This window comes from Symphalangus syndactylus, chromosome 1, assembly GCF_028878055.3.
Source record: "Symphalangus syndactylus isolate Jambi chromosome 1, NHGRI_mSymSyn1-v2.1_pri, whole genome shotgun sequence".
NCBI lineage: Eukaryota > Metazoa > Chordata > Mammalia > Primates > Hylobatidae > Symphalangus > Symphalangus syndactylus.
This window is the reverse complement of record NC_072423.2, coordinates 36516113-36539502: the sequence shown is the minus strand read 5'-3', so window position 1 is coordinate 36539502 and position 23390 is coordinate 36516113. Positions and strand designations below refer to the sequence as shown.

General features: G+C 44.6%; 1 protein-coding gene across 4 annotated transcripts in view; it reads right to left on the bottom strand.

Moving 5' to 3' along the window:
• The window catches only part of MYO5B (myosin VB), a 363462-nt gene that overhangs the window by 158672 nt on the left and 181400 nt on the right, over positions 1–23390 (bottom strand). For all 4 annotated transcript variants that reach the window (XM_063639552.1, XM_055299641.2, XM_055299651.2 and 1 more), the window contains exons 5-7: positions 12033–12189; positions 3080–3223; positions 1233–1314 (exon numbers count right to left, since the gene is read on the bottom strand). In XM_063639552.1, coding sequence (XP_063495622.1) covers positions 1233–1314; positions 3080–3223; positions 12033–12189 — 383 coding nt within the window. The remainder of the gene's footprint in view (positions 1–1232; positions 1315–3079; positions 3224–12032; positions 12190–23390) is intronic.

Below are 23390 nucleotides of genomic sequence, written 5' to 3'. Positions count from 1 at the left end.
ACGGTACAAGCATTGAAGATACGGGGATTCATGAGCAAGTAGGAGTTATAAGGGCAGACTTGAGCTGAAACCACTTGATGGATTTCAGCTACTGGGAGCACAGGTGGGTCTGGTGTTGGACGCTTAGGATGGCCAAGATTTGGATCAGGGACAGCCAAGCCTCAGAAGTCTGTTTCTTGCACAGCTGCACAAAGATCAACTACCCTGTTTAGACACCCGGATCGTCATACCATCTGCTAGTATTGGACCTCCCCACATGCCCCCAAAACACAGACAGCAGGACAGGGACACAAAGCGTGGCAGGAAGCATGGCAGGAAGCGTGGCAGGCACCAAGATGCTGCTGGGCTCGATGCTTGCCCTCTTTACACACACATGCCTGAAGACTCAGCAGCAAAAATCAGTCATTACCCCATAAGGCCAAAGGCTCCAGACCCAAGGAGAGCTGCTCTGTGGTATGGAGTCAAGAACTAAAGCCTGCTCACTACTCCACTGGCTCCACATCAATAGCCTCAAAGCAAATGAAACTTGCTAACACCCCTCAGGAAGCAGCAGGAGTGGAAACAAAGGGTGGTGCTCATCTGATGGGGATGACGACAAGGTGCTTTATCCCTTCAGCTTTTGTGGAGAGGTACTTTGGGTTGCTCCCTCCAGTGAGGATATGCTAGAAGCTTCCATGCCAGTCCAGGAGAGATCAGACGGCCTGGCAGTCCAGAGTCTCACATGCCAAAGCTCCCTCCTATCCTCTGTGGCCATGCCATACTGCATCCATACGGCTCTAGAGCCACCCCCGCTTTATCTCTGCTTTATCCTCACCCCTTTCTCTTTGCCTCAATCCTTAACTATAAGTTAAAACATGCTGGTTATGATTATATGATGTGTATTACTTTTATCTCTAGATTCTTAGGTTTGGGACACATTTCCTATGATGCTTAAAGTGCAAACATATCTTTCAGAATAATAAAGCATGAAAAGACTTCTATGCCATGCAAAACACTTTTCCATCCCTGCCTCTTATCCTCTCATACACTTTCTGTGCCAGGTGAACTGCATACAATTAACCCTCTTTTACTTATTGGGCAGTGAAATTTAGAGAGGCCTAGGGGTTACCGCCACATAAGAGGCAGAGCTGAAACAAGAACCCATGACAGAGGGCTTTGAGCAAAGCCCCCAGCTGTGCACCCACTGGAGCAGTAGCCCACCCCAGAGGATAGGCATGCACCTGTTGACTTACTTAGTGCAAGCTCTTTAAATTCTGGAAGACCGGCAGCAGCACAGAGCTGGTAAAAGATGTGGTAATTCCTCTCATCATCTGCCTGGAGGAGGAAGAAGTGAAGCAGTTTTAGGGCAGTGACCTCTAAGATTGTTCCCTTTGCCACTGTAATCCCAGGGTGCTCCAGGTGGTGAAGGCTGAGACCCCACTCTTCCCAGTGTTTTCCTCCACACCTTTGCCACCTTCAATTTCCACTTTCCGACTTTCTATTCACTCTTATGGGGCCTTCCTCCAACCTGAGGATTTATATGTCTTGACTTATGCAAAAGCATGTATGTATTTTCTTTTTTCCTTCTATATAGGATATCATTGCTCTTCACAAATGGTGAGTCAGTCAATCAACAAATACTTATTCAGTCTTCTGTGCTGCTTGGCTGATGTCCCATAGATTGTCAGTTCCCTTCTGTGAGCTCCCGTTCTCCTCTGGGAGGCTCAGAGATAAGTGGAAGCTGTGCTTGCCCATCAGGTCAGGCTGGGCAGACAGGAAAGGCCCGCAAGTGAGGCAGGATGTCTGGGGAACACCTGCAGCTGGACTGGCCTTACACCGGTAGGGTGGGTGTGGGGGTGGGGATTCAGGAGGCCTGAGCAAAGAAAGCTAAGGAAGAAGGAAGCTCCAGGGGTGTGCAGGAAAGAGCCATGAGCAAGACATCAGACCCACACCCAACCCAGCAAGCTGCTCCCTTGGCTGTGGTGTAAAGCAGGATGCGGGGATTATCAAGCCAACCTGTGAGGTGCAGATAAAACACAGGCAAAAGCATGGGGAGCTGGTTAAAAAATTCATTAGATGTTTGCTAAGCATCAGCATGGAGATGTCACCAAGAAACAAATAGCTGAGGTGATTCTAAGGTCTCCTTAAAGGCAGCTAAAGCATGATGACCAGGAAGCCATTTAACCCAAGGCAAGAGTCCACCACAGATTCAAACCAGGACCTGAACCATCATCTTGGTTCAGTGATGCGAGGGTAAAGGGAGCTGGAGGAGGACTTTTGTTGGCGTTGTGAGTTGCACCAAGCCCACTAAAGTCAGGGCGGAGGAAGAAAAGGATTACAAAGAGGCAAACAGTAGCTGGCAGGAGGAAATTAAAGGTAAGCAAAGAACAGTGAAGAATCAAGTCAGGTGAAAAGTGGGACGTCTGGGAATTGAACAATGAGAACACATGGACACAGGGAGGGGAACATCACACACTGGGGCCTGTCAGTGGGTGGAAGGCTAGGGGAGGGATAGCATTAGGAGAAATACCTAATGTAGATGATGAGGTGATGGGTGCAGCAAACCACCACGGCATGTGTATACCTATGTAACAAACCTGCACGTTCTGTACGTGTATCCCAGAACTTAAAGTATAGTTTTTTTTTAAAAGTGGGACATCCACTTATTTGAAAAGAAAACAAAGTAGGTAGCCAAGTATAATCTATTTTTTAAACCTACTAAATAAGGAAGTTCTCAGGAAACCTAAAACCCAGACTCTGTTTATGACATTCCCCTGATAAGACTTTAAAATCCATAAGGAAAAGGTCTGTCTTGTCCTTTACTGTATCTTTGGTGTCTAGGACACAGCTAACATATAATAGGCATTCAATGTTTGTTGATTGAATCTAAAAACAGTACTGTATAAAGGTTTTTGAGATCTAATCCCTATACCATCTGAATGAACACTTACTGATAAAAGATAAGAACCAAAAGAACAACTACATTCAATTCCAGGCTCACAAGAGAGATTCTCTTTGGGCCCAGGGAGTGGGGCAGGGAGCAGAAATAAGGTAATTGTCCATGAGAAATACAAAAAAGGGCGCAAATCCTCCCACTCACCTGGAAGACTACTCTGGACTTCTCCAAGAGGTAAGTCCTCATGTTGGCCCCGATGATGTGGTACCTTTTGTCAAAGCCAATCTGGATATACTTGCCAAAACGGCTGCTGTTGTCATTGCGGGTGGTCTTAGCATTTCCAATGGCCTGCACAGACCAGACAGACAAAGGTATGAAAAAAAAAAGAGGGCTTTCTTGATTTCAGGATTGTATGTTTGTGGCAGCATGTGTCCCCTTTCTCTTCCTTACTTACAGAAACCCTCTGTTCTTGGGATGACAATGAACTGAGCTAAAAAACAAAACAAAAACTTGAAACTCTTCTTTTTCCAGCCTCTTACTCCTGAGGATGGCCAATGAGAGTAATGAGTTCATTGGTGGGCTCTTCAAAGGGGACTACCCAGGTGCAATGGAAGGTGCATCCCACTGTCCCTCTTCTCTTCTTCCTTCTTCCTTGCCTGGAATGCACATGTGATGGCACCAGCTATAGCAGTTATCTTGGAACCATGAGGAAAAGGCCTAAAGAATCACAGAGACCTTAGCTGTGACATTCTTGAGCCACTAAAACAATACCAGTGCCCACTAGCTCTGAACTTTCTGGAAAAAAACAAACCTTCCTGTACTTAATACACTTTGATCAGTTCTACATGAGTAGGCAGTCAAATGTCACTCCCAACAGACAAATAATATCTTTCTAGCAATAGGCCACAAATTGACACTCCTTCCCACCTCAGGAAGCCATCAACCCTCTTGGTATTTCTTCTGCAGCATCAGGGTTACAGTTCAAAACACTAGACGATAATTTTTAAAATGAGTGGATATGGAACTAATTTTATTGTGTGAAGATTTGCTTCCTATAAAACACCATGTTGCCAATGCATTGGTAAAGAATACATTAATATTTAATCCCTTTCACATGCTTACATTTTTAGGTGGATAAAATACTTGAAAAACATCTGCTATAAATTCTCAGTGGTCTAGAAAATTTGAGGCACAAAGAAGTTGAAAGAAAAGCCAAAATCCCAACCTACCCCTCAAGTCCCACCCAGCCCAATACAAGCAGAAGAACTATTAGTGTCTCCTGACATCCCAAAACCATGATGCCTGGCGGCCATCTATTATTGACAAGGCTGGCAGAATAGTGAGAAGCAAAAGGTCACAAAGTTGACCTATAACTAATGCTCCTGAAAACATGCCATTGAGTTGTTACTGAACAACTGTTCCTGTTACTGAGACGAGTAGAGGGAGGCACTGAGTTATACAACCACCTGCTCACAGAAATCTAGGCCCAGCTCTGCACCAGGGAAGCTGCTGAGCCCAGGACTGGCCTCCATTCACAACCCTCCAAGTATAGAGGATGCCAAGTTCCAAATGGGTCAAAATGTCCCTATTTCCATCCTACTACCACAGCCTTAGCCTAAACATTGTCACCTCTTTCCTGAACAACTTCAATGGGCTCTCAACGGTCTCCCTGGTCCCACTCCCATCTTCTACTTGCTGTCAATTCTCCACTCTACTGCCACGGTGATTCCTCTAGAATGTAAACCTATTATACTCCTTGTATAAAACGCTTCAGTGGCTTCCACTGCCCTCTGAGATAAAACTTTCAAATCCTCAGCATGGCTTATGTGCTTGGCAGGAACCAACCCATCCCTGCCTCTAATCTTGCCCTTGGTCCCAGCTTCTAACAATCCTAACTCCCCTTTTCTTTCTCCAAAGCCCTATGCTCTCTCTGCCCTCACCCAAGCTTCCCATATGTAGTTCCCTCTTTTCCCACAGCTCCCTGCACCTAGCCAACTCATCTTCCTTCAGGTCTCAGCATCGATGTCACTTCTTCAGGCAAGCAGGCCTTCCCTGATCCTGAGGCTAGGGGAGCACCTCCTGCCATATGCTCTTCCAGGACCTACATTTCCCTCTTCTTCCCCTTAGCCCATATGCAGTTAACCCTCTGTGTTCATGAGGGCAAAGATTATACATCTACTTCAGCACAGATTCTCTAGCACCCAGTACATGGTAAGCACTCAAAAATATGTAAGTGAAAGAGTAAATGAACTTGGGTTTCAGTTTTTCTCTTGTGAAATATAAGTACTGGACTCCTTGTCCTCATACGTAACTTGCCACTGCAAAGTCTTGCAAAAACCAGTTGGAGTCACAATATACACTTTTTACTTTAGGGTTTAAAATGTATAAAGCAACCTATACATTACAGACACAGTATATACCTCTGGAAGGAAGTGTGGGGGGAGAAAGTACAACCTTGGTATGTTGGATTGCTCTGAAGGGCATCTTGGTGCTTGGAACATGCCCAAGGTCAGGGCAAGGCTACAGCCTGGCCAGCCTGATGTAACTCTCAGTCACCTAATTAGAAGAGTTTACGTCATCAGCTTCCTCCAACCAAAGGCGATGGGGACTCACGCTCCTGGCACCCACAAACCTTGTCATCTTAGCAGAGGCCTCAGTGTACCCACTTTCCTTGCACAAAGAGTCTCAGCCTTTAAGGCCCCACAGGACAACTGCAGACTGCCAGACTTCAGTAAGCCAATTTCCACTTGAAAAATGGAAAAGGAGGCTATATTTCCTAAAATGTTGGTAAAAAGCACTTCCCAGACCGTCAACATAAGCCAGGCCCTGGGCTGGGCCCCTTATAATCTCATTTAATGCTGCCAAGAACCCTGAAGATAGGCATTACTAACTTTCACCACACTTATGGGAAAACTTAGGCTTAGCAAGGTCAAGTCACATGCTTGAGGTCACATGCTAGGAAGTGGCAACCCCAAGACAGAAATTCAGATATACCTGAATCCAAAGTCTGCGTTCATTCTACCTACATGGCATCACAGCACTCCTCCATACTCTGTCTCCTCCAAACCACTCACTACCAGACAGAAAGCCACCACACATGTGGGCAACTTCTCATGGCTCAAATAGCCAAATCAAGTCAAAGGATAAAGATAGATATTAATCCTCACCTATATCCTTTTTTTTTTTTTTTTGAGACAGAATCTCACTCAGTTGCCCAGGCTAGAGTGCAATGGCACGATCTCAGCTCACTGCAAGCTCCGCCTCCCAGGTTCACGCCATTCTTCTGCCTCAACCTCCAGAGTAGGTGGGACTACAGGTGCCTGCCACCACACCTGGCTAAGTTTTTTTGTATTTTTTTTAGTAGAGATGGGGTTTCACCGTGTTAGCCAGGATGGTCTCGATCTCCTGACCTCGTGATCCACCCATCTCGGGCTCCCAAAGTGCTGGGATTACATCCTCACTTATATCTTTTTATGTAAAAGCAGGGAGAAGCCTCTCAGAAGATGCTAGAAAACCAACTAATTACTATTTAACCTAGTAAACAAAGCATTAAACTTCTACTTTCCAGTGTAAACTGTATCTCAGGGCAATTAAGTAGTTGGTGAGGGGACGTTTCTCTGCACAGATTTATTCCAGCTAATATATGCAGGAGGTGTAACAGAATGGCAATATCAGCATTTTGTAACTGCTGATGAATTAATAGATCTAGGCATAATCAATAGCTGCTCACATCACAAAAAGACAGCCAGATTTTCTGTGCCTCCTAATGGAGGCCCAAGTACCACATCTTAAGGATTCCTGTTAAAAAAAACAAAACAAAACAAAAACTAAAGCAGCCTCTAAATTTTACTATTCCTTTACAGGAAATAAAGTAGACAAAGGCACAAGTTAAACAATGTCATACAGATGTAATCAGCAAAGGCCAGTTGGTGGAAAATTCTAAAGGAGAAGCTCATTTCAACAGATAAGTTTCAATTTCAAACTTTTAATTTCAAATTTCTTACTTTCTAAGATAGCAATAAGACCTTTTACCATATCTGAGATCATTCCTTGTGATAGCTTAGGAAAACTTTGCCCAAGGTCTAAAGATCATTGCCAAAAGATTGGTCCTACTTACTTTACTAGGCTACTTTACAAAGTGATATGATAGATCTAAAAGTACTGGAACAACAATTCTGAAGGAAAATAGGGTATATCTAGTAAAACTGAACATGCATGCACCTAACAAATCAGCAATTCTACTTCTAGGTGTTACCTAGAGAAATTCTCACATAATTCAAGTAGGCAAGAATGTTCCAACTATATTTAATAATAAAAAAGAAATACAACCCAGATGTTCACCAGTAGGGAAAACGTAAATAAAATGTGGTATATTCACACAATCAGATGCTACAAAGCTGTTAAAAGTAATAAACTAGAACACAGCTCATGGATTAATAAAAAAATGTAGAGTGAAAAGTTGCAAACTGGTTGATGGAATATGATACCAAGTACATATGGTATAACAATCTTTTTGATGCATACAGAAATACACGGTGAAATAAAAATGGACTGAAGTAATTTCAGTGTAATTGATTGTACAATAAAGAGGTATGTATCAAGTAGTATGAAAACACGGATAAGGAGCAAAAACAACCATGCCCCAGTATGGGAAAAGCTCTAAGAAGTGGAAAATTGAAGTGGATCTTAAAGTGAGCAGAATTCTGACAGTGGGAAAGAAGAAGAGATTCTATAAATACAGTGTGGACAAAGGGACAGGGTTATGTTACAAAATAAACAAGTTTGAAGTGGCTAAAGTATGTTGATACATGAAAGAAAACAGGAGATAAGATTGGTAAGGTGTGTTGGGGGCAGATTCTTGTAAAAATGGGTTAACAGTGTCTGGCTTTCTTCTTTGCGCTAAAAAGTGTGAACACTTAGCCAGGCACTGGTAAGCCAGCACTTAGAAAGGCCGAGGTGGGTGGATCGCTTGAGCCCAGGAGTTTGAGACCAGCCTGGGCAATGTGGCAAGACCCTGTCTGTACTAAAAAATACAAAAGGTAGCTGGGCATGGTGGTGCATGTCTAGTAGTCCCAGCTACTCTGGAGGCTGAGGTAGGAGGATCACTGGAGCCCAGGAGGAAGAGACTGCAGTGATCGTGTTCATGCCATTGCACTTCAGCCTGGGTGACAAAGCAAGGTCCTGTCTTAAAAAAAAAAAAAAAAGGCAAATCCTGAAAATAACATATCTGGTTTTAGTCATCGTTTTTGCTAGCTTCACTCTAGCCTCCTTTCTTTCTTTCTTTTTTTTTTTTTTTTTTTTTTTAAGATGGAGTTTCCCTCTTGTTGCCCAGGCTGGAGTGCAATGGCACGATCTTGTCTAGCCTCCTTCCTTTCTTTCTCCCAGAATAGGGGCATTCTCTGTGGCTCCCAGAGTTGTCTGCCTGCAAAGTCCAGTCACTCCGAGAAATGATGTGATATCTCTGGCCTAAATTTGGGTTCTGTTCCTCCTCTAACAGTCTCTTGATTACCAATGTTCTTTTAATCAGTGCAGACTTGTGAACAAATCACTCCTCGGATGCTGACAAGCTCTTAAACAGAACAGGGTCAGAGAGTGCTGGTGGTGACAATAAATCATCCCAGTGCACCCCAACCAATCTCAATCCATCCTCAAGTCGCCTTTAATTCCAACAACTGCCACTTAGCATAGACCACTGGGATTTCCGCCTCCTCAGACCTTCAACTCTTGGTCTCCCCAGGAGGTGTCTGCAGCTGCTGGGCAGTGGACGCAATGAGACAACGCTGTGACCATAACCAATTGCTTTGTTGGGAGGTGCCATCCTTCCCGAGGATGGGGCAGAGCAATCAATCAGTAATCAGCTGTCTGTTCCCTGATTAAGACATGCTCTGTGCTGGTTATAACACTGAGCAGCCACAAAACTGATTGGGCTTCCTGATACAAGGTCCCAGATAGACTCGACTTCTGAAAAGTCGTGTTTTCAGACTTGGGAAGTGCAAAAGCCTCTTTCTCTGCTTGGCAACAATCTTTCTAATCCTCTCAGGGTTCTTCCTGGCTATAATTCTTCCTTTCCATGTTCATAGCCAAGACTTCTCTCAAACATAACACTTAATGACAGCTCAAGGGACAGTCTCTAGGATGACAAAATTCTCCATTTCACAGAAGAAACCCTCAGGACTTACATAATTTCCAAAGTACTAATTTGCACAAGGCAGAAAATTAATGTTTTGAGCTTGAACCACTGTAGCATTTATTTACATGACCATGTAAGATTAAGCTGGTTCATGTACACACTCCTTCAGACCTTAGCAACTGAAGCACACTGAGCATATGTCCGTGTGTGCATGTTGCTTTTCATCTCTGCCATGTCAAAGCACCCTGCTTTCCTACAGCCTAGCAGCCTACTCAGCCTATAATGGATATTCCAAATGTTAGATAATGTCAGACCACCGTGATTTAAAAAGCATTTCCAAAGCAAGAATTCAAACAGATACTTTCACACCCACATTCACAGCAGCATTATGCACAATAGCCAAAAGGTAGAAGAATAAACAAAATGTGGTATGACCACACAATGAAATACTGTTCGGTCATGAAAAGGAGCAAAATATTAATATATGCCAAAACATGATTGAACTTTCACAACATTATGCTCAGTGAAATAAGCCAGACACAAAAGGACTAGTATATGATTCCACTTGTGTGGGGTACCTAGAATAGGCAAATTCAGAGAGATTACCAGGGGCTGGAGGAAGGGAGAATGGAGAGTTACTGTTTAATGGGTAAATAATTTCTGTTTGGGATGATGAAAAAATTCTGGAAATAGATGGTGGTGATGGATGTACAAACATCGTGAATGTACCAAATGCCACTAAATTGTACACTTAAAATAGTTAAAATGGTAAACTTTATGCTATGTGTATTTTATGACAAAATTGTAAAAAATTTCCCCATGTCTCATACATGTTTACTAATGTGGTGATCTGCCTTCACTAAATTTCCAACATGACTAATAATAACTACTTTGTTCAGTCTCTGGAGCTCAAAGAGGTTTCTTGTCTTTCATTTTGCCCAGAATAACTATTCTATTTCTAAAAGAAGTAGTACACTGTGTCTCCGATATCTTGCTGCCTAAAAGATAGACAGAATCTTGAAACTCAGTCAAAGGAGAGATACTGCTTTCACTCTTATTTGAGGTAGAACATGAGGTTAATTGTGGAGCGGCTGTCTTAGCTGTTCAATATAGGCATGGTACATGGTCTAAGGCGGCCAAGGCCACAGTCCACAAACGGCTTCTGACCTGGACCATGGCCATGCCTCAGTTTGCGGCTCAGACTAAATGCTGGAGTAAATATGCTACCAATGAAATGTCAGAAAAGAAGGAGTCAAATTATGGTAAAGCCATGTATTAATCTATGTTTGCAGCCAATAAGATAGTTCATAAAAAGTTGAATGATATGGGGACAAGGCTTATGCTGTAATAGTTAGTAAAAAAGCTGGAAGAAAATATACCAAAATGTTGGATGATTATCAGCAGGCTGTAGTATTAAAGGGGATTATTTCCTTTCATTCTTTCATATTTTCCAGTGAGCCCTTCCTATCTTTTTAATAGGTCAGTGGTTCTTCAAGTGTGGTACCAAGACAGGCAACATCAGCATCACCTAGGAACTTGCGAGAAATACAAATTTGGGGGGCCCCTCCCAAACCCCTTCTGAATCAGAAACTCTGGAGTGGGGTCCAGCAATCTGTGCTTTAACAAGCCTTACAGGCAATTCTCAGGCACCCTCAAGTTTGAGAAGCACTGTAATGGAATAAAAGTTTTTCTTTTTATCTGTTTAGTACAAATGCCTTCAATTGTATTCACCATTTCCCAAATCTTGTAAGAACAAATACTGAAACTTGCTTTTCGAAAATTCTTAGTGAACAGGTTGTATCCTATTACTTAGCAGAGAATTAAAGTCCTCCAAGTAACGCAACTCTGAAGGCAGGAGATTTTGCCTGGATAATCAATGAACCCCTATGAATCAAAGACACAGTTTACTCCTGCACTTGGTAAAGGAAGAGAGAAAGAGGGCACTGGGGAAGGTCCAGGCAAGTTCTTGTTTCTCTAAGTCCAAAATCATCTGAAACACCAAACCCCATGGTGACTTGTGTCTCAGTCGATGGGGCTCAGGGCTCCGCATGGAAACCTGATGCTATCTTGGCAGCTTGCAGCTCAACTAATGTCTTCTTACTATTGTAGGCATGATGATAGAAGGGAACTGTCCAATTAGAGATGGACTAGACAGACATAAAACAAAGGGACTGCCCAGGGCTGGCAGAAGGGCCTGCTCCTACCAACTGTAACCAAGACAACAACAAAGAGCTTTAGCTTCAAAGGTAGGGAATGAAAGCTGGCCTAGGGACCATGAGGCCATTTTGTTCTACTCCATCAAAAAGAAGGTTTCATACAGAAAAGGGGGAAAAAGAGACAGCATTCTGATCCTAAAGCATGCTTAGTTATAGCAAGAAGTAGTTTTTAGCAAACTTCTCTGGCCTGTAGTTGTGTCAACTGCTGTGAGCCCACCCTAGGCCAGCCCCTATCATGAAGGCTGAGGAGTGAAGACACAGACCTGCCCTGGCCAATTCACGCCATCATAGGGAACTGTTTTCTGAGGAGCTTCAACAGATACTAGGTTTTCACATACCTTTTGGCTTTACCTACCCGCTAAAAAGATAAGATGCCCAAATACTGTGGGTTGAAAAATATTCTATCTAGGCTTCCCCATCCCCCATGAAATTTGCCTTTCTAATCCAGCAGGCCCTCAAAGCTTCTAAGAGTTTTGGTGGAGCACTGATTTCTGACACGTGATGTCAGCAGGGAAGGGGACAGCAACAGAGGTGGAGGAGGTGGGGAGGGACGGTCACTGTCACTACAACATTCAGCAGAGTCAAGGGACATGGAGAATATGAGGATACTCTACCCAGTACTGGGAACCTAAAGACAAAACCAGGTCAACATCCATGGTTTTAGAGGCACCTTGGTAACTTTTCTGCCACAGTGGACAGAGGGCTCTCAGGAAGAGGCATGAAGGCTGCCACCCAGGCTTGACACCCAGCAGTCTTGCTGCCAGTGGGAGGAGCTCCAGCCAGGAAGGCCAGGACACCTAGAAGGCTTTACCTCCATGATGGGACTGGATGCCAGCACCTTCTCTTCGATGTTGGTTTCACTGGCCGAGCCACCAACGGTGGCGAAATAGCGCATGGCATACTTGGCTGACACCGTCTTCCCGGCTCCAGACTCCCCACTGACTATGATGGACTGATTCTTCTCATCTCTGGAAGGAAAAAAGCTCTGATAAGTCACTGGCCATGGAAAGGCTCTGCTGCCATCCAGGGACTCTGTCTGACAAGGGCCTGAGCCTCACCGGGAGCATCTCCCCTACTTTAATGCATAAACGCAGAGGAACAGTGTGAAAATAGTCTGCCCTCCCCAACACCTGCAAACATCCTGAAAGCAGGAGGAAGAAAGCAATTCTAACAGGGCACATACCTTCATTTATGGCCTAGAGCAAGAGTGGTACAGACAACTGGCCACTCTCCCGAGTTCCCTCTGGGTGCAGTGCCCCTAGATCACTCCCTTACACACATCCTTTAAGAATTCACAAGCACACACAGACCAGGCGTGATGGCTCACGCCTCTAATCCCAGCACTTTGGGAGGCCGAGGTGGTGAGTCACGAGGTCAGGAGATCGAGGCCTTCCGGGCGAACATGCTGAAACCCTGTCTCTACTAAAAAAAATACAAAAAAATTAGCTGGGTATGGTGGCACACGCCTGTAGTCCCAGCTACTTGGGAGGCTGAGGCAGAAGGATCGCTTGAACCCAGGAGGCAGAGGTTGCAGTGAGCCGAGATCGCGCCACTACACTCCAGCATGGGCAACAGAGCAAAACTCCGTCTCAAAAAAAAAAAAAAAAAAAATTCACAAGCACACACTTTCGGTTATATCATCTCCCCTTCGTTTCATTCCCATCTTGTGTCACTGTATACGTTACGATTTCTTCAAAAACACAGATCTTTTCTTCTCCGCCTGCATTTGAGCCTAGCATGCCAGCAGACACAGTTTTTAACATTTTTGTTCATATAGGTAGGTCACAAAGGGCATGCTATTAGCCACCAAAATAATCTTGCCTCCAGTTTCTCAGAACTTTGATAAAACTATCAATTTCAATAAGTGGGATCTGAGTTAGACAGAACAGAGGGCAGAAAGAAGATACTCTACATCAGATAGAAACACCTCTGTAGTTATCCCTTTAAAACAGGTAGTAGGAAGACAGACAAGCAATGGAAAGAACAGCTCAGTGGGTCTCCAAGGAACATGGATGTCCCTAGCAAGCCATAGAAGCTGGTGGAAGGAGGGCCAGGCTGGTGCCAAAAGATCCAGGTTCTAAACCTGTCTTCATTTGGAAAAGAAGGGGGTTAGATTAGATGGATGTTCAAAGCAGGGAGTGAGGACAAATGTTTGGATCGCAGTTTCGGGAAATGGTTTGTAAGTGCTGTATTCCACCACCCACCTCCCATTCACAAACCCACTGTCAAGAGGGCAGGCACTCTGCTTTCACTCCCCAGTGTCTGTAACTGTGCCTGGCACAAAGTACAAACTCAATATATATCACTAAACCGGAAGCAACTTAGCTCTCAACTAATCTAACTCCCTTCTTTTCCATATGAAGACAGGTCTAGAACTTGGGTCCCCTGTCACCAGCCTGGCCCTCTTTACACCAGCTCCCATTGCTTCCTAGGCAGAGTGGGCTAGAAAAGAACAGAGAAGCACCACAGGGGCCTGCCCTGCCTTGCTAACTGTCAACATGAGTAGGCTGTAGCTTATCAGCACAGGTGAATGAATGTCGGCCTCTCTTCTGATCAGGGCTAACAGCTGGAAACATGGTGTGATGATACAAGGGAATGGTCCAATTAGAGACGGCCTAGACCGAAAAGAAGCAGGCTGGAGGTGGGAGCCGAAGGCAGAGTCATGAGGTAGCTGAGATGAAAAAATCCTTCACTATGAGCTGCTCTTCAAGGTCAGCAAGAAGTGTCCCAGCTCACACAAATGGTTAACAATGGGGATGGACCTGAGTGGATGTGGGTGGCTAGTAGACACTGTTGAGAAGGCAAAGCTGAAAAAAATGTATATTTCAAATTTGATACACAACCAACTACTTGAAAATGTATGTTGTATCCTACCCAGTATTTGGGGGATAGAATTACCAGTGTCTCTCTGAGATCCCTTGTAGTTCTGGGACATCATTGTAGTCACAGCATCTGCTTCTCTCTCCTTGCTGCTGTGAAATCTCAACATTGAAAGGTAGCCTTTAAAACAGCCTGGGGATATTTATATCTCCTCTTCTCATTTAATTTTATAATACATCCCTAAACCTAGAGGATAATGACAGGTGTCACCTCTAATCTTAATATCTTCATTATCAAGTCCTTAGAGAACTGCTCAGAGCACAACCATCCCAGGCAACTAAGAACATCACAAGTTTGGCATTGTACCTCTGAAACAGACAAGTTTGATACTATCTTTAAAACTTCCTGGGTATCTGCAATAAGGAGAACTAGATTATAGCAGCCACACCCAAAAGTGTAGAGTTATGTCCCAAATTTGTGTTTAGCCCCAGATAAATGGATAAGTTTAGAATGTGTCTAAGCCTTGATCCTCAACAAAGAACCAGTTAGAATGCAGAAGTATATACTATCCCAAGTACTTAATAAGGATGCCGGGGAAGCAACACACAGATGCCAGGAGGGAATGAATCCCATCAGTGGAGGAGGGGAGATGGGTAAGTGCTGCCAGGCTCCTGCGTCAACACAGCACACACAGGATGCTGGACTACAAGGAGACCCAGTTGACAGGTTACACTCGGCAAAGACAAATGAGGCACATGCCAGCGATGCTTGTCACTGTTCACCTATAGTGTCAATAAGGGAATTCCCCTGCATATCACTGGGGAGTGACTGGAAAGTCATGCCCTTTTCAGGAAAGAGAGCAACTCATACAAGATGTGGAGAAAAAGTGGGCTCTTCTGAGGGGGTAAGTGGCCAGGAATCAAAAAGGGGGGGTAGGTCACGTGACAAGCGTCAAGAATTCAAAAAGAAGGAATCAAGGCAACGGAACAGTAAAACTGGCAGGATGCAAAAGGCAAATTTTGGAGTTCTGATAAAAGTGGACATACATGGCTAAGAAATTATCAAGAGTTACAAAAAAAACCCACAAGTTTAAAAAATCTTTACATTTGAGGCTCTTTTGGGGAACAAGTCTTGGAAATCACCAATAGTGCTAATTCTGCCTAATTTCACGGATGTTAGATCTGATGCTGATAAGTAGGCTAAAGCCAGATAAATTCACTTCTTAGACCAACAAGCACCATTCAACAGCTTCCCTAATTCAGAGGTAAAATGTCTGGAAAAATTGATGATTTTTATTTAGCTTTATTGCACTTCTTTTGCACATACTAGGCACTTCTCTCCCTAGCCTAGGGTAGGGCTGGGCATGTGCCTGCCTGTAGTCCCAGGTACTCAGGAAGCTAAGGCGGGAGGATCGCATGAGCCCATGAGTCCAAAGGCTATGATAAGCTATGATCACACCACTGGGCAACAGAGCAAGATCTCAACTCTTAAAAAAAATAGAGGAGGGGTAGGTGCACATTAGGCATATACGCACTATTCTGTAACAGCCCGCAAAGTGCAGCGTGCAGCAGCTCTCCTACTGTGTTCTATGTACATATCCACTTTCCTGGAGCTGGAACCCCAGAAATGGACGTTAAAGACAGACTTGAATTTGAACCTCAGTCGCACCACTGATTAGCTGTCTGACTTTGGACAAAGTAGTTAACTTATTTGACCTTCAGACCATCTCAGTTCAGTCTGTTAGAACTCTGATCCCTGAGGCCCAAGCTCTTCTAAGTAGTCACCATGATTAAGATACCTAGGTCTCTAATTCATTCTAATACTCCCGCCAGATTAAATTGCTAAAGCACAGTTCAAATCGCATTTTTCCCACTCAAAAAAGTTAAATAACTACTCATTGCTTATCAAATCAAGTCTAAGCTTTTTAGTTGAGCATGTAAGCCTTTCTACAATGCATACTTCTAATGCTAAAACCCTTGATAAGTATGGGGTTTTGTGAAAAGGACACTGGGGTTGTAATCTAAAGGATCTGCCCTGAGTCCTGGGTCTGCTGCCAACAAACTCTTGGTAAGCCACTCACCCACATTATAGAGAATACTTCCCCATCTTATATATTTGCTGCAAGATTGTGAGATGATCTCTACATGTTTTTGTTTTTTGATACAGGATCTCACTCTGTCACCCAGGCTGGAGTACAGTGGCACAATCACAGCTCACTGCAGCCTCAACCTCCTGGGCTCAGGCAATCCCCCAACCACAGCTTCCCAAGTAGCTGGTATTATAGGCATAAGCATAGGCATAGGCATAGGCATAGGCATAGGCATAGGCTACCACGTCTGGCTAACTTCTCTATTTTTTGTAGAGATGGGGTTTTGCCATGTTGCCCAGGCTGGTCTTGAACTCCTGAGCTCAAGCAATCTGCCCACCCTGGCCTCCCAAAGTGCTAGAATTACAGGCATGAGCCACCGCCCGGCCTATATTTCTTATAAGATGATGGTATCAAGGTTCAGCCCAACAGGACTACTTGTCTTTGATGACCACACACTTTCCCACCACTGCCGTTTCTGGTATTCCCTCTACCTGAGGTAACCTTCAATATATATGCTTCTATGCAGTCCTGTCCATGTCTAACACCTGGACAGTCTGCCCTGACTCCCCACCCAGGCATCCTAGAAGGCTATTTCACCAGCTTGTAAAGTCCCCCATTACTTGCTTTGTCCTCCTTTTAAGACCTTGTCATATTTCACCTTCTTTTGAAGTCAGTCCCAGTGAGGTCATTTCACTTGCTGTGTGACTTTGGGTTGCTTCTGTTTTCTGGCCCTCCATCTTTTCATCTCTAAAGTAAAAGGCTGTGACTTGGACTTCCCAAGTGATACTGCCTACCTCTGACATTTGATGATCCTCTGACTAAAATCCTAACAGGAAGTAGGGGTAGGGAAAAGCTTAGTTTCAAACTGTGGATATTTAGGGCTCATTAAGAGGGAGATGTTTATAAGTATAGAATCTGACCCAGTGTCCTTCAAAAATATAACCAATGTGTGGCTTCATCCATTCACCCCAATGACTTGGCCGGCAACTTGCATCAATCTGCTTTTCAATGAAGCCACCTCTCCTGAGCCCAGTGAAATTCCTTTCATTTAGAGGAAGTAAACCATTGGCAAGGAATTTAGTACTCAGCCATGATTCAGGTCCACATGGTCTTCAGAAAGTCAAATAGCAAAAGGCTCTTGAAGGACTCAAACAAGAGTACGGGAGCCTGAGGTAAGGAACTTAGCCATTCTGCAGCTTCCAGGCAAAAGACCTGACAACCAACACACACACACACACACACCACCTCCCCAGTTCACAATGGCCCCCCCTTCTGTGACACCTGAGAGGCAGGACTTAGCTTCCGCTAAACTACCCTAACTCCTCCTAGAAGTTTCCCACCAAACCACTGCAGTGCTTTAGGTTGATGAGCAAGATCAAGCCCTTCCTTCCTCATTTCTGGGTGGGGCCACCTGGAGAGAGAGTGATGCAAGTGGCTGGCAGGGCACCGAGGTCACTCTGCTCAAAGGAGAGGCCTGCTGATCAGACAGGGAGGCACCCAGGGAACTCTGTTTTGAGAAATCCCACCAAGTGTTATCTTGTTTGGGTTTCCTGAGGGGCATAATTTATCACCTGTGGTCTCCCAGTCAGCTATATGTATACAGAACCCACACGGCAGCACTACTCAAAGCATCTCAGAGATGACAAAGCATCCCCAGGAAAGCTCCAGAGGCTTCACTCCCCAGCAACCAGCTTGGCTGTGACCAGTGAGGCCAAGTGTCCCACTGCAGACTTGGGTGGCACCCATGGTATCCTCCCTCCTCAAACACCAGGTTCTATCAGCCACACTCAGTTCACATGTCACTAAATGAGGGCTCGCTGTCGGCAGGCTCTGTGCTTTCACCTCGAATTCCCAGGGCTCCTGGCGTCCAAGCCTATCCCTGGCACCTCCTCTATGTAAGTGGCACCAGTATCTACTCATTCACTCCAGCCAGAAACCTAAGAGTCACTGGGGATTTCTCCCTTTCCCTCAAGCCCTACATTAGCACATCCTATTGAACTTCTCTCCAGGGTGTAGTCTGTTTCCTTCTCTGTACCTTTTAGTCCACACCATCACCATCTCTGGCATACATTACAATAGCAGCTTTCCAGTCTGTACTCTCCTCCTCCTCCTCTAACATGTCCTTCTTATGAAACTTTCTGAAAATGAACATCGGACCATACTTCTCCCTTGCTTTAAACCTTCCAATGGCATCCCTCTGCCCTCTAAATAAGACCCACATCCACTGTGTTCAAGGCCCCGGGGGACCGAGCACCTCTCTCCAGCTTCAGTGCATGCCACTCTTCTACTGGACGTGTTCAAGCCACACAGAGCTTCTTGCTTTATTCTCTCCCACGTTGCTGTGGCCTGAAGCTGTTCCAGTTCAAACTGATAATCCCCTTCTTTGCTCTCACAGCTCTTAATGCCTGGTACTCAATCACATCCTGCCTTATGGCAGCTCATCAATAACTGCTGTTTAATGTAATTAACTAACCATTTACTTACATCATGCTCAAATGGTTTCTGAGACTCTTAGTATATAGACTTTGCTTAAGATTCATAAGATCACTGGATGCCAGTCTTCCCATTTTAAATAAGAGAAAATAGAAGTTTGGAAAGGTCAAATGATGCACCCAGAATTCCTTAGCCAGTGAGACACTGAGCCCAGATTCAAACTCAGGCTTCCATCTCCTTGCACAATTTTCCACCAGGTTATGCTGTATTATCTTACACTCCTGTATCTCTGTATTATCATTACACTCCTTCCTGTATAATAAGGCAGACTTTAACAAATCCCTCCATAATAAACTTAGCCTCAGTATAAGATTAAATATGTAATGGGGTCATCAGTGCTGGCTGGCTTGACATCACTTCTCTAGAAGGCCCCCACCACCCACCCTTAACCATCCTACCTTCATAGCACTCACTATACAGTGTACTAACATTTTCCTCATCTACTTACTGTTCCTCCCACCTTGATCTCCCCACTAGAACCTAAATCCCATGATGGTCAACCTCAGATACAAGGACTTGGATGAGTGATCTGGCACCTGGATTTTAAGAGGAAGTCCTCAGCAAGGGCTGTTATGTATAGCAGTACAGGCTGAGCCCACCGTCTGGAGCCCCCTTCAAGTTGTACAAGTTACTGCCTGCAAACTTGGTCGTCCCTGCCCTATGCTCAGCCCTCCATGATTCACCCACAGGAAGGGGACTGACATGTGTATGGGGAATGGGAGGGAGTTGAGCCTCAGACAGGTACAACTCTATTTACCTGAAATGGAAACTCCCTGAGCGGATGAAGAGGTGGGAACAACACTCACTTAGGCCTGACACACACCGTGGTTGCAAAACAGGAAGAAGGGGAAGCCTGGCTTGCCAAGCCACCACAGAAAGGACATCCCATTCCCAAACTGGTCATGAAGCCCCTCTATATCATTTCATCCTCTGTGACAAATCATCTGAAGATTTAGGTGTGTCAACAGAATATATTCTGTTCACTAATGGGATAATCAATCTACTGCTTCTTGTCTGTGTCTACATGCTCTAATCATATAGTCAACACCGTCACCAAAACACAGATCACCGACAATAGTTTTTAAAAAGAAGGACTATGCTAGAGAATAGAATACATATAATTTTAAAATAATTTCTGTCCAACAAAGATATTTGTATAAGTACCATGGAGAGTATTAATACTTGGAAGACAGGGTAGAAAAATACAGTGACAATGAATCTTGGAAACGATGGTGACTTAAAATGATAATAGTATATATGGGCCGAGCGCAGTGGCTCACGTCTGTAATCACAGCACTTTGGGAGGCCGAGGCAGGCAGATCACTTGAGGTCAGGAGTTTGAGACCAGCCTGGCCAACATGGTGAAACCCCATCTCTACTAAAAATACAAAAATTAGCTGGGTGTGGTGGTGGGTGCTTGTAATCCCAGCTACTTGGGAGGCTGAGGCAGGAGAATCACTTGAGCCCGGGAGGCAGAGGTTGCAGTGAGCCGAGATTACGCCACTGCACTACAGCCTGGGCGACAGAGCAAGACTGTCTCAAACAACAACAACAAAAACTAAATATGGTATATTTTCATGATAAATTCAAACAAGTGAAATGAAACAACATAATACTAAGAGATACAAACACAGAAAACTATATTAATATAAAAAACCTATTATAGTGAGGAAAGTTAGATAGGAGGAAGAGTCCAGTGGAAGGAAAAATCAGATTGGGAGAACAAAAGGTTATGTGGGGATTGAAAAGTAAGGTTGGGGAACAGAGGCAGGTTAAGACAGAGGTCAAGTCAGGTGAGAAGGTATATGGAAAATTACCATAAGTCAGATTTGGGCTCAAAACAGAGCCATATAATTACAATTATTCTAACATTCAAGGGCTTCCTCCCAAGGTTGGGAACACTATAAATAACATTTCTGCTGCGAGAAGGGGCTGGGCCAGAATGCTCCAAGCAAGAGAGTCTACAAACCCTTCCAACAAGACAGCCAGGCCTGAAAGTGGGAAGGAGATGTGTCTCAGGCACCTGGAGGCAGGGCACTTGTGTGATGGGTTCTCTAGGCCCAAGGGCTGAGCAGGTCCTGGGTTCCTGGGGAGGGATGTCCCCATGCAGTCTGCCACCAGGTGGTGACATTTTACTCTACCATACCCTCCCTACCAGGGCAGGGCACCACTCAGCCACAGCCCAGAACTGAAGCCAAGCCATTCAGGAAGGCTGTCATGAATATTCACTGGAAACTGTGTAATTGGCATTTGGCAGGTAGAGTCCCAAGTGTCTACTTGGTAAGATGAAAATGAACCTTCTGATAGTGTAAGACATAAGTACTTAGTACATTTAATATCCAATATCATTTTCCCACTTCAGTTAAACAGTGGCCCTTGGAGTGCTAAGCGCTATTTATAAGCCTCTCAGGTGTAGTGTGATATAGGCAGCAGCGAAATGAATCTGTCCCTTCCTCTTGCTGGCTATTCCCAAGCGGGGCTGTCTCCATCTCAGATGAGATACCATCACAGAAAGAACCCGGGGAGTGCCACCCAGCCCACCCCATCTTGGGCAGACAGGCCAGACAGAGGGAGACAGAGCACTGATTAGGGCACTCCTCAGTGTAAATGGGAATGTGCCAATTCCCTTGCTCTTAAAATAAGGGTCTGGAAGATTATCCCTAGGATCTCCTGCTACTCCCATATTCTGTGATTCCAGATCCAGGTTATATGGGAGCTGTGTGATACAGTCTATATCAACTGAAGTTTATAGAACTGCTAATGTCCAAAATACACTGGAATTCAGAAAGCTGCAGGCTTAGATGAAAGTGAGCAACAGAGGCACGTGTTTCCTGTGATTTTATGCTTTACAGACTTATTCTAATGTTGTCATTAGCTAGGGGGGAACTATGATATACACATATAGAATGTGTAGCCTGTCAGACCAAATAAACATCACTTTTCAAACTCACTTATTTCACTTGTTCTTGGAAACTATTTTGCAGTGAGGGAGTATATTCAAGTATATTCAAATAAAATGACTTTTCCTTGGCCAGTAGCTGGCATTTCAGCCAGGTGCATGTGAGTCCCTCATTCCAAAACCCATCCTCTTTCTCTATACCACACTGTCTCTTTGGCATGCCACCAGTATGATACAAGTCTTGTATTTTTCCTTTGACAGATACTGCTTCATCCACACATTTTTTAAAATTTAGGGCATCATGGTGGCCAGGCGTGGTGGCTCACGCCTGTAATCCCAGCACTTTGGGAGGCCAAGGCGGGCAGATCACAAGGTCAGGAGATAGAGACTATCCTGGCTAACACAGTGAAACCCTGATTCTACTAAAAATACCAAAAATTAGCCGGGCATGGTGGCGGGCACCTGTAGTCCCAGCTACTCGGGAGGCTGAGGCAGGAGAATGGCGTGAACCCGGGAGGCAGAGGTTACAGTGAACTGAAATCGTGCCACTGCACTCCAGCCTGGGCGACAGATTGAGACTCCGTCTCAAAAAAAAAAAAAAAAAAATTCAGGGCATTTTTGAAGGTCAATGTCCGCACCTTCCTCACTTCTCCAGGTGGCCTCTGAGGTGATCTCCTCTTCCTTTGTTATTATAACTGCTGCCCACAAGTTGTCCACACTGGTATTTCCCCAACCCAGATACTTCCTCTGAGAGCCAAACACATATGCACAACTGCCCACTGGACAACTACACGCGGAAGGTGCACAGGCGCTCCGAGGCCTGCACATCCAAAACAGTGCTCTTTAGCTCCCCACCAATCTGTTCCTCATCCTGCCTTCCCAAGGGATGGCTCAGCAATGAGCAGGCAATCTGGGAACTGCCCATGACTCCTTTCTCTCCTTTACTCCTTGAGGCCAAGCTGACTGTACTGCTTTGAATTTTTTTCTAATCCACCCCACGAAGCCCTGTTCCACCTCCTTTCCCTCCTAGACGCTACCACAGCAGAACTGGTCTTCCCATGACAATTCTATCCCCTACTCAATCCATTCCCCCTCATTGCTGCTGGAAACATATTTCCAAAACACTCATCTGAATGTGTCCAGGCCCTGCTTAGCACCCTTGCACCAGGCCCTGTAGTACAGTGGGTATAGTTAGGGCCTCTGGCACTCCAGGCCCTGCATGAGCTGTTCCCAGAGACCATTCCAAGCAGAGGTGCCAGGCTGTGCAAAGAGTGGCACAGCATAGGTAGTGTTCAGGGAAGAGGCACTGCTGACTGCGGAACCATTATTTGCTCACCATAGAGTGGTTTCAACCCTGGCTGTACATTAAGAAGTGCTCATGGAGCTTAGGAAACTACTTCTGCTGGATCCCACACCAGACCAATTAGATCACAATCTCTGGAGGGTGAGGCCCAGATATTTGTTTTTAAAATTCCACAAGTGCTTCTAATATTCTACTAGAACAGAGTTCTGCTAGGGTTAAGAAGCACTGCTACAGACTCAGCTTTATTAAACAGGTCACTACATAAACATGTTAAGGAACTGTCGGCAATTCAATACCTTGTAACTTGTTCATGGTCAACATTAGCCTAATACAACGTACCACTGAACTGAAAGATGAGCTTGAAGAAACTAAACAGCCTTTAATTTATGAATGTATTAACTGCTCTTCCTGGCTGAAGAAAACAGAAATCTTTATTAATTCCAAGTTCTAGCTACTCGCTTATGATAAATCACCTAGAAATACAAACAGTTTCCTCATTCACTGGATTTACATTGTTGACAGCCATACAATTGAAATAATGACTGGTCAGCTTTGGATGTCAGAG